General features: G+C 38.9%; 1 protein-coding gene and 1 pseudogene across 1 annotated transcript; both read right to left on the bottom strand.

The window, feature by feature from the left end:
• Window positions 1-4625: 4625 nt before the first annotated feature.
• On the bottom strand, window positions 4626-7480 carry LOC131077154 (phenylalanine ammonia-lyase-like; annotated as a pseudogene).
• LOC131860356 (phenylalanine ammonia-lyase-like) lies at window positions 4755-5282 on the bottom strand. The gene has a single exon (XM_059214753.1). It carries the CDS (start codon window positions 5280-5282, stop codon window positions 4755-4757), a length of 528 nt encoding a protein of 175 aa, XP_059070736.1.
• Window positions 7481-15909: the final 8429 nt, after the last annotated feature.

Raw genomic sequence — 15909 nt, 5'->3', positions numbered from 1 at the left:
ATTGTAATATACTTGACCATCTACTCTTTCACATAAGATGCTAGATATGAATTCCCTTGAAGATGTCAGTGGACCATTTATGTTGCATTCCTGCAAAACATTGTTAGCATGCAAATCTATACATATGCATTGATAAACATCATAATGGTTAGAAAATTCAATATGTACTCTACAACAACAAGTTGTGCGTGTGTGATTTATTTTGACATAAAAAGGCTTTACCATTTCAAATAACCTTTGACTAATTTTTATTTGAGGATACATACGTTGAAACTTGGCAAAAAATTGTGTTTGAGTCATATCCAAAAAATGTTTCGGATGTGGATCATGGATTTTACTACCAATCCTCCTTCTTACAACATCTCTTTGATTTGGAGAGACCCTTGTGTTATTCTTCCAAAAATCTTCAATTAGGGATCTCAAGGTTTCAACAATTGCTTTATCTTTCCATGGTAATCTACCAGAAAATGCCCATAACTCATTGTTATACAGATCCTCCGCTCTTTGTCGCCTTCCCAAATCTCTCATTAGAGTTTGTCTACTTATCTTCAATTGTTTACTTGTCTTTCTAAGGAGGTGGGCTTTCTTAGTTTGAGTGCTTACAATTGTTGATGTAATGACACGTCGTGTGGCATTACTATCTTTTGCGCGTGAGTTAGAACCAATAGTATCATATGCATTCATCAGATTCTTCACAATAGATTTGTTGCTTGATTCAATCGATGTTCTTAGCCCAAGAATCTTCATTATAGGCCTAAATTTCAGATTTCTCATCATTTCAACAAATAATTGACATCTTCCTGTCTCATTTAAAGGCTCAAAAAATATTTTCCATATCTGGTTAGCATGTCTTTGACAAGTATGCTTCGGAAACTTGTCAACCATTAGTTTCAAAACATTAGCATCAATATCAATCAAATACTTAGGCTTTCTATGCAAAACTCTAGGAGGTGTTCTCAAACTTTGAGTTATCTCAAGATTAGGAATGTCAACAACATTAGGGATAGGTGTCATACCTTCAACTGGAGATGAAAATGATGACATACCTTGAAATTGAGGTGTACAAGATGGTGTAGCTCCAATACTTGATGTCAGTCGTGAAGTACTTGCAACGTCAAATGTCATAGAGGGAGTGCATTCAATATGAGATGTTGTAGACACCAATGGTGTGCCAATAAGAGATGGTGTGCCTTCAACTTGAGATGTAAGAGATGGGGTGCCTTCAACTTGAATTGTGGTAGACATGCTCTCAACCTCGGGATTCAATTGTCTCATTGCATGAAGGTTTTGTATCCGTTGCCTTTGTGTGGCCAATTTTGTCTCTCTCTTAGATTGGATGGATATTTCATGTTCCTCTTCAATTGGCATCTCTTCAATTGGCACTCTTCAATTGACACCTCTTCTTCTATGGTATTCAATTTCCTTTGTTTACGAAGTTGCTTCATTCCTTCTCTTTTTTTTGCATTCTTAGCTTCACGCTCTTCCAGTGTTACATTTTTTTGTCATTTCCTCGGTATGATGATGATTATGCATATGTTAAAATGGATATATGAAATTGAAATTATTTCATGTATTCCTTTTCTAAATTATTTCATAAGATCTTTAAAAGGATGTATGAAATTGCAAATTTTATTTTAAACCACTAAACAAATAATTTTCTTATGCAACTTCCTTCAAATGCATTGTTAAATCTAATGTAAATCTAATAGGATTATAATCAATTTTGACTCACTCTTTTATTCTAACATTTAAACAAAATAACACTTAATAAGTATTTGAAATCTAAAAACAAGAAAATATTATCTCAATTATTCAAATTTGATAAAAAAAAAACTATGTTCTTCCTCTTTGACGTTGCCAAATGAAAAAAAAGGTGGTGGAGAGCTAATGGAATGTATAAAATAACCTTGCATAAAATGTCAACACCATGCAAAAAGCATTTTTTTGTCTGATCATGCGCAAAAAGAAGACAAAATGAGAGAATGTGGGCTTGGATCACGAGTCAAGGGTCCCATGTAACCGTTTTTTAGTGTAGCTCATTTGGCACTAGCCAAATGACTTCCATTGAAATTTTTTACTTTAAACTAAACACTAACTATATACCCTATAACCTTTTTTTGTGCAGCTCATTTGGCTAGCACCAAATGACTTCCATTGAAATTTTTTACCTTTTAATAAATTTCTACTCTATACCCTATAACCTTTTTTTTGTGCAACTCATTTGGCTAGTGCCAAATATGGCGCTAGCCATATGACTTCCATTGAAATTTTTTAACCTTTGATAAATTTCTCTCTATACCCTATAGTTTGATAGCCACAACCATAAAAATTAAACCATATGACTCTTTAGGACATAATATGGTGTCTTAGGACACCATATGACCCCTTAGGTGTCGTTATGGGTCGTATAGTGTCCTAAGGGGTCATATGGTGTCTTATGACCCTTTAGGACACAATATGGTGTCGTTATGGGTCGTAAGGACACCTAAGGGGTCATATGGTGTCCTATGGGGCCATAAGACACCATATGACCCCTTAGGTGTTGTTATGGGTCGTATGGTACCCTAAGGGGTCATATGGTGTCTTATGACCCCTTAGGACACCATATGGCCCCCTAGGACACAATAGGTTGTCGTTATGAGTTGTATGGTGTCCTAAGGGGTCATATGGTGTCTTATGACCCCTTAGGACACCATATGACCCGTTAGGACACAATATGGTGTCATTATGGGTCGTATGGACACCTAAGGGGTCATATGGTGTCCTATGGGGCCATAGGACACCATATGACCCCTTAGATATCGTTATGGGTCGTTATGGTGTCGTAAGGGGTCATATGGTGTCCTATGACCCCTTAGGACACCATATGACCTCTTAGGACACAATAGGGTGTTGTTATGGGTCATATAGTGTCGTAAGGGGTCATATGGTGCCCTATGACCCCTTAGGACACAATAGGGTGTCGTTATGGGTCGTATGGTGTCTTAAGGGGTCATATGGTTTCCTATGACCCTTTAGGACATCATATGACCCCTTAGGACACAATATGGTGTCGTTATGGGTCGTATGGTGTCCTAAGGGGTCATATGGTGTCCTATAACCCCTTAGGACACCATATGACCTTTAGGACATCATATGACCCCTTAGGACACAATATGGTGTTGTTATGGGTCGTATGGTGTCCTAAGGGGTCATATGGTGTCCTATAATAGGACACCATATGACTCGTTAGGACACAATATGGTGTCGTTATGGGTCGTATGGTGTCCTAAGGGGTCATATGGTGTCCTATGGGGCCATAGGACACCATATGACCCCTTAGGTGTCGTTATGGGTCGTATGGTGTTGTAAGGGGTCATGTGGTGTCTTATGACCCCTTATGACACCATATGACCACCTAGGACACAATAGGGTGTCGTTATGGGTCGTATGGTGTCCTAAGGGGTCATATGGTGTCTTATGACCCCTTAGGACACAATATGACCCCTTAGGAAATAATATGGTGTCGTTATGGGTTGTATGGTATCCTAAGGGGTCATATGGTGTCCTATGACCCCTTAGGACACCATATGACCCCTTAGGACATAATATGGTGTTGTTATGGGTCATATGGACACCTAAGGGGTCATATGATGTCCTATGGGGCCATAGGACACCATATGACCCCTTAGGTGTCGTTATGGGTCGTATGGTGTCATAAGGGGTCATATGGTGTCCTATGACCCCTCAAGACACCATATGACCCCCCAGGACACAATAGGGTGTCGTTATGGGTCGTATGGTGTCCTAAGGGGTCATATGGTGTCGTATGACCCCTTAGGACACCATATGACCCCTTAGGACACAATATGGTGTCCTTATGGGTCGTATGGTGTCCTAAGGGGTCATATGGTGTCCTATGACCCCTTAGGACACCATATGACCCCTTAGGACACAATATGGTGTCGTTATGGGTCGTATGGACACCTAAGGGGTCATATGGTGTCCTATGGGGCCATAGGACACCATATGACCCCTTAGGTGTCGTTATGGGTCGTTATGGTGTTGTAAGGGGTCATATGGTGTCCTATGACCCCTTAGGACACCATATGACCCCTTAAGACACAATAGGATGTCATTATGGGTCGTATGGTGTCATAAGGGGTCATATGGTGTCCTATGACCCCTTAGGACACAATAGGGTGTCGTTACAATAATATATGTAAAAAGTATATAAATAAAATTATGAGATAAGAAGTTATTAGAGAGAGGATTTTGTAAAATTAAATATTAGTTATTTTGAATTATGATTTATATATATAGTATCTCTCAAGCTTTTAAATACTTTTCTTTTTGCAATTTTTAAAAAGATTTTCATAAATGAGTTAAGAATTTAAAGCTATTATTTTGAGATTTTTGATAGCATCAATTCAATTTTTATTAAGTTATCCAAAAATAATATAAAAAATTACTAATAAAAGAATTGTCAATTACCTTTCTTGTTTGTAATATATGATCTCTTTAACAGATATGCTCTTTATGATCTACATTGCATGTTCCACAAGCGGAGGAAATCCGAACGTGAAAGAGCTTACAAATTTTAACACAGGCATAAACTCGCATTTAAAATAAATTGTAAAGTTGAATTTGTTAAAGGGAAAAAAATGTTCCATTGAAAATTTTATTTTGGAACGGTTTGCAGAATCATTCATGCGGCAGAGGGTAAAATGGGTTCACTATGGTAGACAACTTAATTTTAAGGGTGGAAGATGAAATCAGAGGGTGGCGTTGGCAGAATTCCAGAATCCTCTGCCGCTGGTGGCGGAGGGCGATTTGGCGGTGTCAAACCAAGACCAATACGATGCATTGAATGGCGCAGGTGACACAGGGGGATGCTGTGGCCGCGAAGTGAAGGGCCCAGCCGAGCCACGCCACATATCCAAACATTTCACCACTACTTCACCAAACACCTTCTCCGACTTGCAAATGCCGCGGTACACTTTTTCGATGTCTTCTCCAGGGCTCCGCGTCTTCGCCCCGCTCAGTAAGTCCGTTCCCAGTTGGGATCTCACGAACTTATAGATTGGGTAGGTTCTGCATTTCTTTATTCTATTGGGTATGGGAAAGTCTCCCGCATGGAATCTGTCCCGAGCGGTGGGGACCTCCTTGTCTAGCCAAGCTTTCAACTCCTTTTGGAAGACGGGAATCTTGCGAAAAAGCAGTGGCGTTCCGAGCTGGTTGTCGTCATCTTCGACAGGGCATTTGAGGGCCGCGTCGACGAGAACTTCTCGGAGCTGAAGCATGAGCGCGTAGGAAGGGTTAGAGGGGTCATCTATGTAGGAGAACACCGGCTGATGGTCCACTACCAGCAACAGCTCCTTCTCGCAGAAGCGCGTGGGGAGCAGAGATCCGTCTTCCCCGCTGGTGAGAGTCTTCCTCGCTGTCTCCAACACCACGTGCTTCACCACGGCTCACATGTTTTCCTCCAAGTGCCGGAGATCGACGGCCTGACACAACGCCACCAGATAAGTGGCGGACATGAGCTTCAGTATCTGGATGGCTTCTGCTGTCTTCCTGGCAGAGATGAGGCCAAGCGAGTTCACGTCCTGGTTGTGTTGCTCGGCACTCTGCACGTGTGTGGTGACAGGGGAAGCCAGATACTGCAGCTCCGACGTGTACGAGGCCATGGCGATCTCGGCACCCTTGAAGCCATAATCCAGGCTCGGATTGGGCCCTCCGCTCAGATTGGAAGGCAGGCCGTTGTTGTAATAGTCGCACACCAGCTCCGAGAACTGCGCAAACGTGAGCTTCCCGATGGCCGCCAAAGCAATTCTGGTGTTGTCCATGGAGACCCCAATAGGCGTGCCCTAGAAGTTGCTGCCGTGGAGCGCCATGTCACGCGCCACGTCGATCAAGGGGTTGTCGTTGACGGAATTGATCTCACGCTCAATGGAGTGCGTGGCCATGCGAATCACTTCGATCTGTGGGCCCAGCCACTGTGGGGACGTCCGCAGAGCGTAACGGTCTTGCTTGGGCTTACTGAGGGGATCCGTCTCCTGCACCCGCTTTGCCTCCTTGACGTAGTCGCTGCCATCCAGAAGATGTTCCATTACCGCTGCCGCCTCAATCTGACCCGGGTGGTGCTTCAACTCGTGCGTCAGAGGGTCCGTGAACTCGGGCTTGCCCTGCATAACCTCGCAGAACAGGGCCGACAGAATCTCCGTCAGGACGGCCAAAACGTTGGCGTCCAAGCAGACGGAGGCCGCCACTGCTGAGCCGACTGCAGTGCCGTTGACGAGTGCGAGGCCCTCTTTAGGCTGCAATTCGAAGGGTCCTCCACTAATGCCCGCTCTCTTCAGCGCTTCCAGGGCGTCCAACTGCTCGCCGTCACCCGTCACGGCTCTCGAATTCGGGCGCCCTGTTAGCAGCCCGGCAATGTAGGAGAGAGGCACCAGATCTCCGGAGGCCGTGATTGTTCCTCTGAGAGGCAGTTTGGGAGTGATGTTACAGTCCATGAGCTTCTGCAGGGCTTCTAGGACTTCCCACCGGATACCGGAGTAGCCCTGCATTAAGGTGTTCACTCGGACGAGCATGGCAGCCTTGGTGTACTCCGACGGCAGCTGCAGCCCTTCCTCCTTCCCCAACACACCCGCATTCAAAAATCGGATGAGCTCGCGCTGCAGATCCAGAGCCTTGTTCGTCCGGCGGTGAGAGGTGGCTCCGAAGCCTGTTGTGACCCCGTATGTGTCTCTCCCTTTCGCTATGTTGTTGGCCACCCATTTCGCACTCTCCTCCACTCTTGCTTTAGCGCTGGCCTTGTCCAACTCCACCTTCACTTCACCTCTCCGAGTCACAGCAGTCACCTGACCCACTGTTAGGGTAGTGCCTCTTAGCACCACCTTGCGCGCTTGGTAAAATTGTCCAATCATCCTCTTCACTTCCTCCACGTGGCTGCATTCCATGGCCTCCGCCGCCCTCTTCCAGTGAGGTGGATTGCTGACGTGACCCACCCCTTCCACGTAGATCGGGTTCACCCCGCCCACCGGTAGAGGCAGAGTCGGCGGGCGGCATATCTCCCTGGCCCTCGCACCAGCATTAACATTCTCCCCAGACATCTCGCTTCCCCCGCTCTAACTCAACAGCAAAAACAAAACTACGTGGATATATGAAGAATGTTTGGTTTCCTTTGAGAGAACGCAACAGGTAGGGTAACTGTAGTTTCCTATACTGCAATCTCCTGGTAAAGATTTGAGAGTTTGCAGTGAATATAGCTGGTGATGGTGAGGCATGCTATAATTTATAGCTTGGGTGGAAGTAGGACTAGGGATGATTGCAGCCAGAAAATGTAGGTGGCGTCCGCAGTCAAAGTCAAGGCGAAATTGGTTGGTGGGAGGAAGAGTCCCGGAGGCTTCCAACTTGAATTAGTCGAGTTTATACATTTTTATCCGTAGAACATTTCTAAAATTTTAAGGAATTGTATTTATGTAAGTCAAAATTTTCGATATATTATTATTTTAAGTTTCAGCTGAATTAAAGTTACAAAAGTATTGCTTGACAGGCAGGTCGGCCGTCAAATTTAATTTAAAGTTTCACTTTTTTGTTGATATTTGTCCGCTAGCTCCACAAAACAAATGTAGATATTTTTCATTTGGTTATCTTATCTTGAACGTAAAATAAATAAATAAAAATATCTCCCCTGCGCGCATTCAAGAAAGTGGGCTGGAAATGATGGATTAATTGGAATTCAATATTATATACTTACTACCAACCACGCCCAATATTATTAGTACTTGTCTTTAGGCCAAGTAATATTGCAATAAGTTTTCGTTTTAAAGTTAACTAATTATTAAACAAATTTATTTATATTAATTACAAACAAGTATTTTTTTAACCTTTTCATTTTCTTAAAGATCTATATATTAAAAATATATAAAAAATTTGTATATAATATTTGATGCAAATGAGTACCCCTTTTTAATTTCGTTTTAAAACTTTTTATTTTAGTTTTTAATGCATCATTAAAATTTTTGTTAAAATTAATACAATTAAAATAAAAAATTAGATATTGATTTAAAAAATTAAATTAAATTAAATTAAATAATATAAATAAAATTAAATATTTTTAAATTAAAAATTAAAATTTATATTTTTACAAATAATACAATTCTAATTTGATCAAATATTATTATTATATATAATATATATAAAAAATAATATTATTTTATATATATGAGCGAAAGTTTTTTTTTGTTTTGTTTAAATCACAGCCACAATGATAATATATTAATAATAATAAAAGGTTTACAAAAACTTGCAAATGCAGTTCGTATCTACTATCAGAGGCCTAGAGCCCTATATGGCATTATATACCTACTGAGCAACATCTATTGCCACACTACCCAAAAATTCCTAAACCAGCCACGAATTATAGGGCATGATATTCTAACAAAATTCATGCTTTCTATAACAATATATGAGAATCTATAGTGCCCTATATGACATTTACAAAGAACTAGCATGTCACATCTAAAGCATATAAAACTAAACAAAAAAACAAACTTTCATATCATCAACAGTAAAAACCAGACTAGGCCTTATATGAGGAGGAGCCCCCAGGTGTTGGACCTCGCTTTCTACCCTTGCCTTTTGCCTTCAACATGCTCTGATCAACATAGGGGACCAAGGCACATAACCTTCAACAATCATATACTCCTTCCACCAATCACCACCAAGAGATGCTTTTCAACCTAGCCACATTTGTAGAAATTCAATATTTCTTGCAATGCTCAGCTTTAGGGCTTTCTTCAAAAGATGTGTCATCATTGATAATGACAATAGTCCGTTTAGGGATTTGCTACCCAATTTCTCTTGAAACCCTTTGCCCATCTCTAACCATGTAATCTTCAAGGTATGGGCCCTTCATCTCCTCATCAACATTGTCCACTACCAAATTAAGATCACCCAGGATCTCCTTTCGAAAGAGGGCTTGACAAAGCAAAGTAGCTTCAAATTTCTTCAAACCCATCACTAGGAGGATGGAGACAAACACCACTGGGATGTCAGTGTTCACCCGATAGCTGTTTTCTGTCTCAATAAAATTGTCCCCCAAGATTTTTGTCACCACCTTGTTCACAAGGTCATCCTTCGATTCCAGAATCTCCCTCCACCTCTTATCCTTGGTGGGTCCAAGGAAAGACATTTGTCAATTTTTTGATAGAAGATGCGGAGTCGACTCCATGAAAACCAGACTATTCTGAACAAACAATTTCTTCTACAAGCTTCTATCACAAACTTGGATATAAAATCTATCCGAGTGGAAGGACACCATCTCTCAATGATGAGAACAATCTCAAGGTGATCATACACATGTAGAGCCTTTACCAACTTGCCAAATTTAAAAACCGAGCCCACTTGGAAATCAATCCGGAACCTATAATTTTGATTGACATTGGGAATGATTACTATGTACTCCTTATTTAATGTGAGTTTCAAATCAAGCCTCAGCAATTTTATATCAGGTTAATGACATTAGAAGCAAGTCCGCACTATGTGGCAAAGGGAGTTGAAGTGGTTGCCACATCATTCATAATTAAATTCTCGCCATCCGCACCCTGATTGGCTAGATTGTCAGCTAATCCATTGGCCTCCCGATAAATATGATTGATTGTTAAGTCTTGGATCGAGTCCATTATTTCATGAGCACGATCAAGAAGACCCTTGAGTTTCTAGTTAGGGATATCACGTGTTATGACTGCATTAATGGTAATAGTCGAGTCTCCTTCAATTTCCACCTTTGAGATGCCTAGTTGCTTACATAGTAAGAGACCTTCAATTAGGCCTTGGAATTCAACAAAGTTATTGGTGGCTTGTCCCTATCAAACTAATTTATAAAAAATGATTTTTTTCTCCCATGAACGAATGATGCAGCCCATCATTGACATTCCTAGACTACCTCTAGAAGCTCCATCGAAATTGAGCTTATACCAACCATCCTTTGGTTTAGACCATACACATAGCTTCCTCATTGCTTGCTTGTCCTCACTACTTTTGTTGAAGAAGGGGGGGATACTAAGACCCTGCCAATTCTTCCTCATTAGATTATCCCATACCAAAAATTTGCAGTCTTTCCTAACATGCTTCAAGTTTCTACCGTTTACCACTTCCACAATGGTGGCCTCTATCTTGTTGACGAGCCCATTAGCTTCCAGCTCTTTATCTTTCAAGATTCTTCTATTTCTCTCCTTCCATAGCTCCCATATCAAAACTAAGGGACTACTAATCCAAAGGTTTCCAAACAGACTCGATTTATAGATGATTGGCTAACCATTAAAGGGTAAAAGAACAATGTCGTGTCACGATTTTATAAAGGAAGTGGCCAACACAACTAAAACTATTTAACTTCGACCGCATAAAAGTGACATTTCAAAATGATGTAAACTGATCAAATGTAGAAATATTAATAAAATTTATGTTTGTTATTTTTGAATTTTTATTTTTTTAAATTGACATTTTTTTAATAAATTCAAAGATAGATTTTTTATTGCTGAAAAGTGTTGAAAATCAGGGGCTCTAGTCGGCGTCACAAAAAAAAATGAAAACGATCTTATTTTTTTCTGAATTTTATTTTCCAAATAGAGGACATATATATGCAGTGTTAAAAAATAAAAATAAATAAAAATTTGATGTATATTTTTCTTGTAATAATATTTTGAAGTCCAACATAACTAAATTTGATAGTTTTCATTCGGTGTCAACTTTTGACTACTAAATTTATCATTATAAAAAAATATACTCTTTTGGAGAAGATTCTCTCATTTAGTGATTTTTTTTTTTAATATCATTTAATACTTTTTTAAATTTCTAATCAGCTTCTTTGTGAACTTTAAACACCTACTCGCAATATTTAATTAATAAAAAATATTAAAATAATCAAAATACTAAAAAAAAATATGACCAGATTCGTGACCTCGAGCTGTGCAAAAGGGTATTTTTTTATTTTTGTAAAACAAAACTTTGCCTAAAGAAAAATAGGGCAGAAGTTAAAAAAAATTGAAATGCAGATTTTTTGAGCATTTTGGTGCCACATCACATGATACCTAGGCTAGTTTGACCGGACTGCCTTAGTTCAGTCAAACTGAACTACTTCGTGCCAGTTTGGGTCCCTCAGCCAACCAGGGGACAAAGTGTAATTTTTTGTGTTTTTTTCTGTCTTTTTCACAAAGTCAATCGACTAAGTTAACAAGGTTAATTTGAAGGTCATTTAAACGTATTTTTGTGGACGACTTTTAAAAAGTATTTTTTATTCAATTTAATATTTTTTATGTTAATTTTAATTTATTAATATTAATTTAAATAATGTTCTAATATTTATATTATGTGTGTAATTGTATGTAGAAGTATTGAATTAGATAAAATTGACATAGCATTGAGTTTTTACCCATATTTTCTTTTAAATAATGCTATAAATTTTATAAAATCCATCTACATGTATGTTGTCTTTTCATTTCTAGTTTAATTACGCTCACATCTTTATTTCATTTCAGGGTTAATTAACTTGCTTGAAGTGTCTTGTGCCTTTGCCATGCTTTGTGTTTAGATAGAACCCTAAAGATGATAACAAAAGTATCTGAGCTCCCCTCGTCTTCCATTAGACGTTGGGTGTAAGAGAAATTGTTATCATCTTCATTTTAGGTAGAAGGGCATGCCCTCACAAGAATCCCATAAGGTCAAGTGAGAGGGAAATGACCCAAGCGGTAATTCTTCATCCCGCTATATAAATTAATACATTAGCGAAAACTGCGACGACTTGGTGAAGTTGGCCTATCCGACAGATTCCCTCAGTATCCACACTTGTGTGAGATGCATAAAAATCCTCTTATGAGGACTCGAATAGATTCTTAAGTGGATCATTGTCGCATTAATAGGCACCAAGGACCGTTGAAGTTTCCCCACTAGACACCTTAGAGTAGTGGCCCACCCTTTTTTTGACTGAACATCGCGATAATTTCAGTGCAAGGGGATAGCTGATTTTCCTCCCAAGATACTCACCATAAGGCTCCCATGAGATGAGGCATAAATACTCATATTAGCATAAGCTACTTGTAGTTTTTGAAGGAGAGGGTGATTGGGCCATCCTTCCAGTCCCAGAGGCCCCTAGTTGTCCTCTCACGAAAAAAGGCAAAATTATTGAATACACCCCTCAAGGTGTCCCTACAATTGACTTGATGGAGATTCCAAGTTGTGGGCTGAAGGTACCGCCATGAGAAAATTGGCCTTAGGATAAGAAAGTGTTTTATGTGTTTTTTATTATGTTTAGACTCGTGGAAATTGGGTTAAATTTGGCCTATGAACATACACATTGATGTTAATTTTTGGACTATCACTATGTTACCCTCTTTGTATTTGTCCTTGATGACATGGATGCTATACATTGACATGCTACATGGTTTGACCTGGTTCACTCTCAGTTTGGCATGCTTAGCTTTTGATCTCATGTGTTACTGATGATTTTTTGTGTGCAGAGGTATCATACTTATTGGTTTACAGAATGGTACTTTGAGTCTATTGATTCACAAGGACACATCTCTCCATATTCATGTGATCCATTGGTTCAGGTATATGAATTATTCATTATGATTGGTATCATGTCATCTCTTTTCCCTGATTCAGTGATCATCCATATTTACACTTCATACTGTAGTATTGAACTTGGGTACATGACATTTTGGTTATTTGTGGCACACTTGGCACATGGGCACTTTTGGTGGTATTATACATGCTATTGGGCTTCATGTTTTATATATACCATGTTTGAATGTCATCGACAATCATATTTAACATATTCAAATGCTATCGATATTCATGTTTTATTAAGCACTAATGTGCTTGTCAGTATTTACATTATACATAGCACTTGTCATATTTTTGGTTATTTTAAACAGTAAACTATAGTGATGTCGGCTTAATGAAGGTTGATGTTTTAAGTGCTAACCAAGCACTAGCCGACTATTTGATTGGTTGTGTCGACCACAACACACACGGTGACTGGGCGCATTCACATGGTCACAATGGTGATTTGGCATTTTTCACAGTTTTCAATGGTTCAAATGAAGTTGCTATTACATTGTGCTTCACGAACTTCAAGTGAGATTATGTTTTGGTTTGGAGCTCGGCTTAATGTGAAAATAGGGTAGTTTCTAAACACATTTTGTAGTTTCATTTTGCAAACCCTACACAGTTCGCTACCATGGTGCATGATGAGTTTGTTACTTGGCACTTTGTGATTAGTTTCTTCTTGTGGGTTTCGAATATGTTGATCTTATGGCAACACGAATTCCATTGGTGGTTTTATTTGTCTATTTTGTTGGGTTTTTTGCAGATTTCAAGGGAATGGATTCCCAGTTTTTTTTTACCTTCATTATTTCCAGGTAACATTGTTTCATTCCCCAGTTTGGTTCAAAAGATTTGAATGGGTAAAGTCAAAATGAAAGAGGAAATGAATTTTTGTTTGTAATTTTAGTTTGAAAAAGTAAAAAGAGATTTCCTTTTTCTTTTCAAAGAGGCTTTATCAGTGAAAAAAGAAAAATTCAGATTTTAGTGAAAGGCTTTCATGAAAAGTTGAAAAGGAATTTGTTCACTATTTTTTGTTAGAAAGTGTAAAAGGTTTTTCACTTGATAAAAGTGCAGAAAGTATTTTTCCTTGATGTAAAATGTATTTTACTTCTGCAACTTATTTTTGAGATGGAGGGTTTAGGAACGCTATTTTGAAGGTATCCTTTGAAGATTACAGATGTGTATCTCTATTATTTAAACAAGAGACTCAAACATTTTAGTGTTGGATATATTGCAGAGATAAAAGTTTTATGTAGAACATTGTTATACATTGATTACTCTGGTTTTCATAACAGACTTTTATGAGATTTTAAGTTGTGATTCTCTGGTTTTCATAACAAGGTGATGTTGTGCTTCTCTGATACTGTTACAGAGATTCGAAAGAGAGACATTGTAGTACTGTTGCTATAGTACATTGTAGTTGGACTTATTGCATATCATTGTATCAAGTGTATATCTCATATAATATTATAGTTGCACACATACACTGCAATTATAAGGTTATCTGAGTTTACTTTCAGAGACATGTACTTTGTATAAGAAATAGGAGTTGGTGCTTCAAAATACTTTGTACAAAGTTGGCGCTCTTTGAGATAATAAGAAAGGAACTTTTATCGAGTGTTTTTTCTATCCCAAGAGGGTTTTCCACTCATGAAAATCATGGTGTCATGTGTCTATTTTTATCTCTTGGTGTGATTCATTAGTTATTGCTCTGATACTTAAGTTCAATTATCATTTCATGTTTTACACTGTTATGGTTCAGATCATGTCATGATTACATGTTTCATTTCTATAAATCTCTTTAAGTTGATTCTCCAATTTGTTCAAACAACATTGTTCCCCTTTTTAAAGCATTAAAAGATTGTTCATCATTATTAATTGAATAATCAAATTGACATGCTTTGATATATTGTTGTTATAAGGGAGTGAAGTTACATCTTGATGTTATCTATTGTTGTACATCACTGTCTAGTTGTCCTTTGTTGTTCAAGTTTGAAAAATTATCACAAAAAGTTATTATTAAAAGTCTTTAATCTATCCATCATGGGTTAAAAGTCTTGAATCTATCCATCTTGGGTCAAAAATTACTCACTCTGATTCACCCCCCCATCCCTCTCAGAGTGAGTTCAATTCCAACACACTAGTTGTAACAACCATTGTGGGCCTGGCTGTTGGTGGAGGGATCATCAGAACCCACATGGGGGCCCTTGTTGCTGCTTATGCGGGAAACTTGAATGGGCACTCCTCTAATCACACTGAAGCAATGGCCTTAGCCTGGGGGATTCATTTTGCCCTCACTATGGGAATCAGGTCAATGGATATTGAGGGTGATTCCAAGCTCATCATTGATGTTTTCAAAGGGTGGAATAGGTTTAACTGGACCATTGAGGGAACCATCAGGGACACCCTAAGGCTCATTTTTATGCTTGACTCATTCAGATTCATGCATGTCTTTGGAGAGGGTAACGGAGTGGCTGATGCTCCGGCTTCCCTTGGGCTAAATTATTCTGGTTTAAGATGATGGAGGAGTCAGAATTCCCTCCCAGACCATGTCAACTTCCTTCTTCAGGGAGAGAAAATTATATATCAATGGTTGAGTTGATGCTTATGTTTTTCCTTACTCTCCTCTCTTCTCTAAGGGTTGTTCGGAGGTGATGGTTTCATAATTCAAAAAATGGGAATATTCCTATGGTTACTTCCAGTTGGGTGGTGACTCATTTGGCTAGCCTGGCTACGAAGGATGTGCTACTTTGTTGGCAAGCATTTTGGGCTTATCGCCTAATGATGAGGTACAGTATAGAAGTTAACATCAAGAGGCTCCAGATCATGGTGGAAGCCAGGGATACCCAAATTGTTGGCCTTAATAATTTTTATCTGCAGGTTTAACACAGCTCAACACTCACCCTCTCTCTGTTGAGGAAACAAACTATTGATTCGAAGGAAGAGAAACAAGAGGTTGGGGAACTATATAAGTTCTTGTTCACTGATTGGAATAGTGTCATAGACCGCATTGGGGTGTGCAATGCGATCCTATAGATGTTGTGTTTTCTCTAGTTTTTTGTTGTTTTTGATTTCAAAAGATTGGTTTTAGTTTGTTGTTAATATTGTTAAAGTGTTGTTGATACACTGTGGTACCATTGATAGTTTTTGTATGTAAAGGGTCAGTGCCCTGGTTCACACTTCTTTTTAATCAAAAACAACCATTGTATCTTTTTGTTTACAATGTTTGATCTATTTGGCTACAAAACATTTATGTGTGTGTTTCTATGTATATATATGTATGTGTGTATGTGTGTGTATGTGTTTGTATGTGTGTGT

Source organism: Cryptomeria japonica, chromosome 11 (assembly GCF_030272615.1).
Source record: "Cryptomeria japonica chromosome 11, Sugi_1.0, whole genome shotgun sequence".
Classification (NCBI taxonomy): Eukaryota; Viridiplantae; Streptophyta; class Pinopsida; order Cupressales; family Cupressaceae; genus Cryptomeria; species Cryptomeria japonica.
Note: the sequence above shows the minus strand (reverse complement) of the source record. Positions and strands in the feature narration are given on the sequence as shown.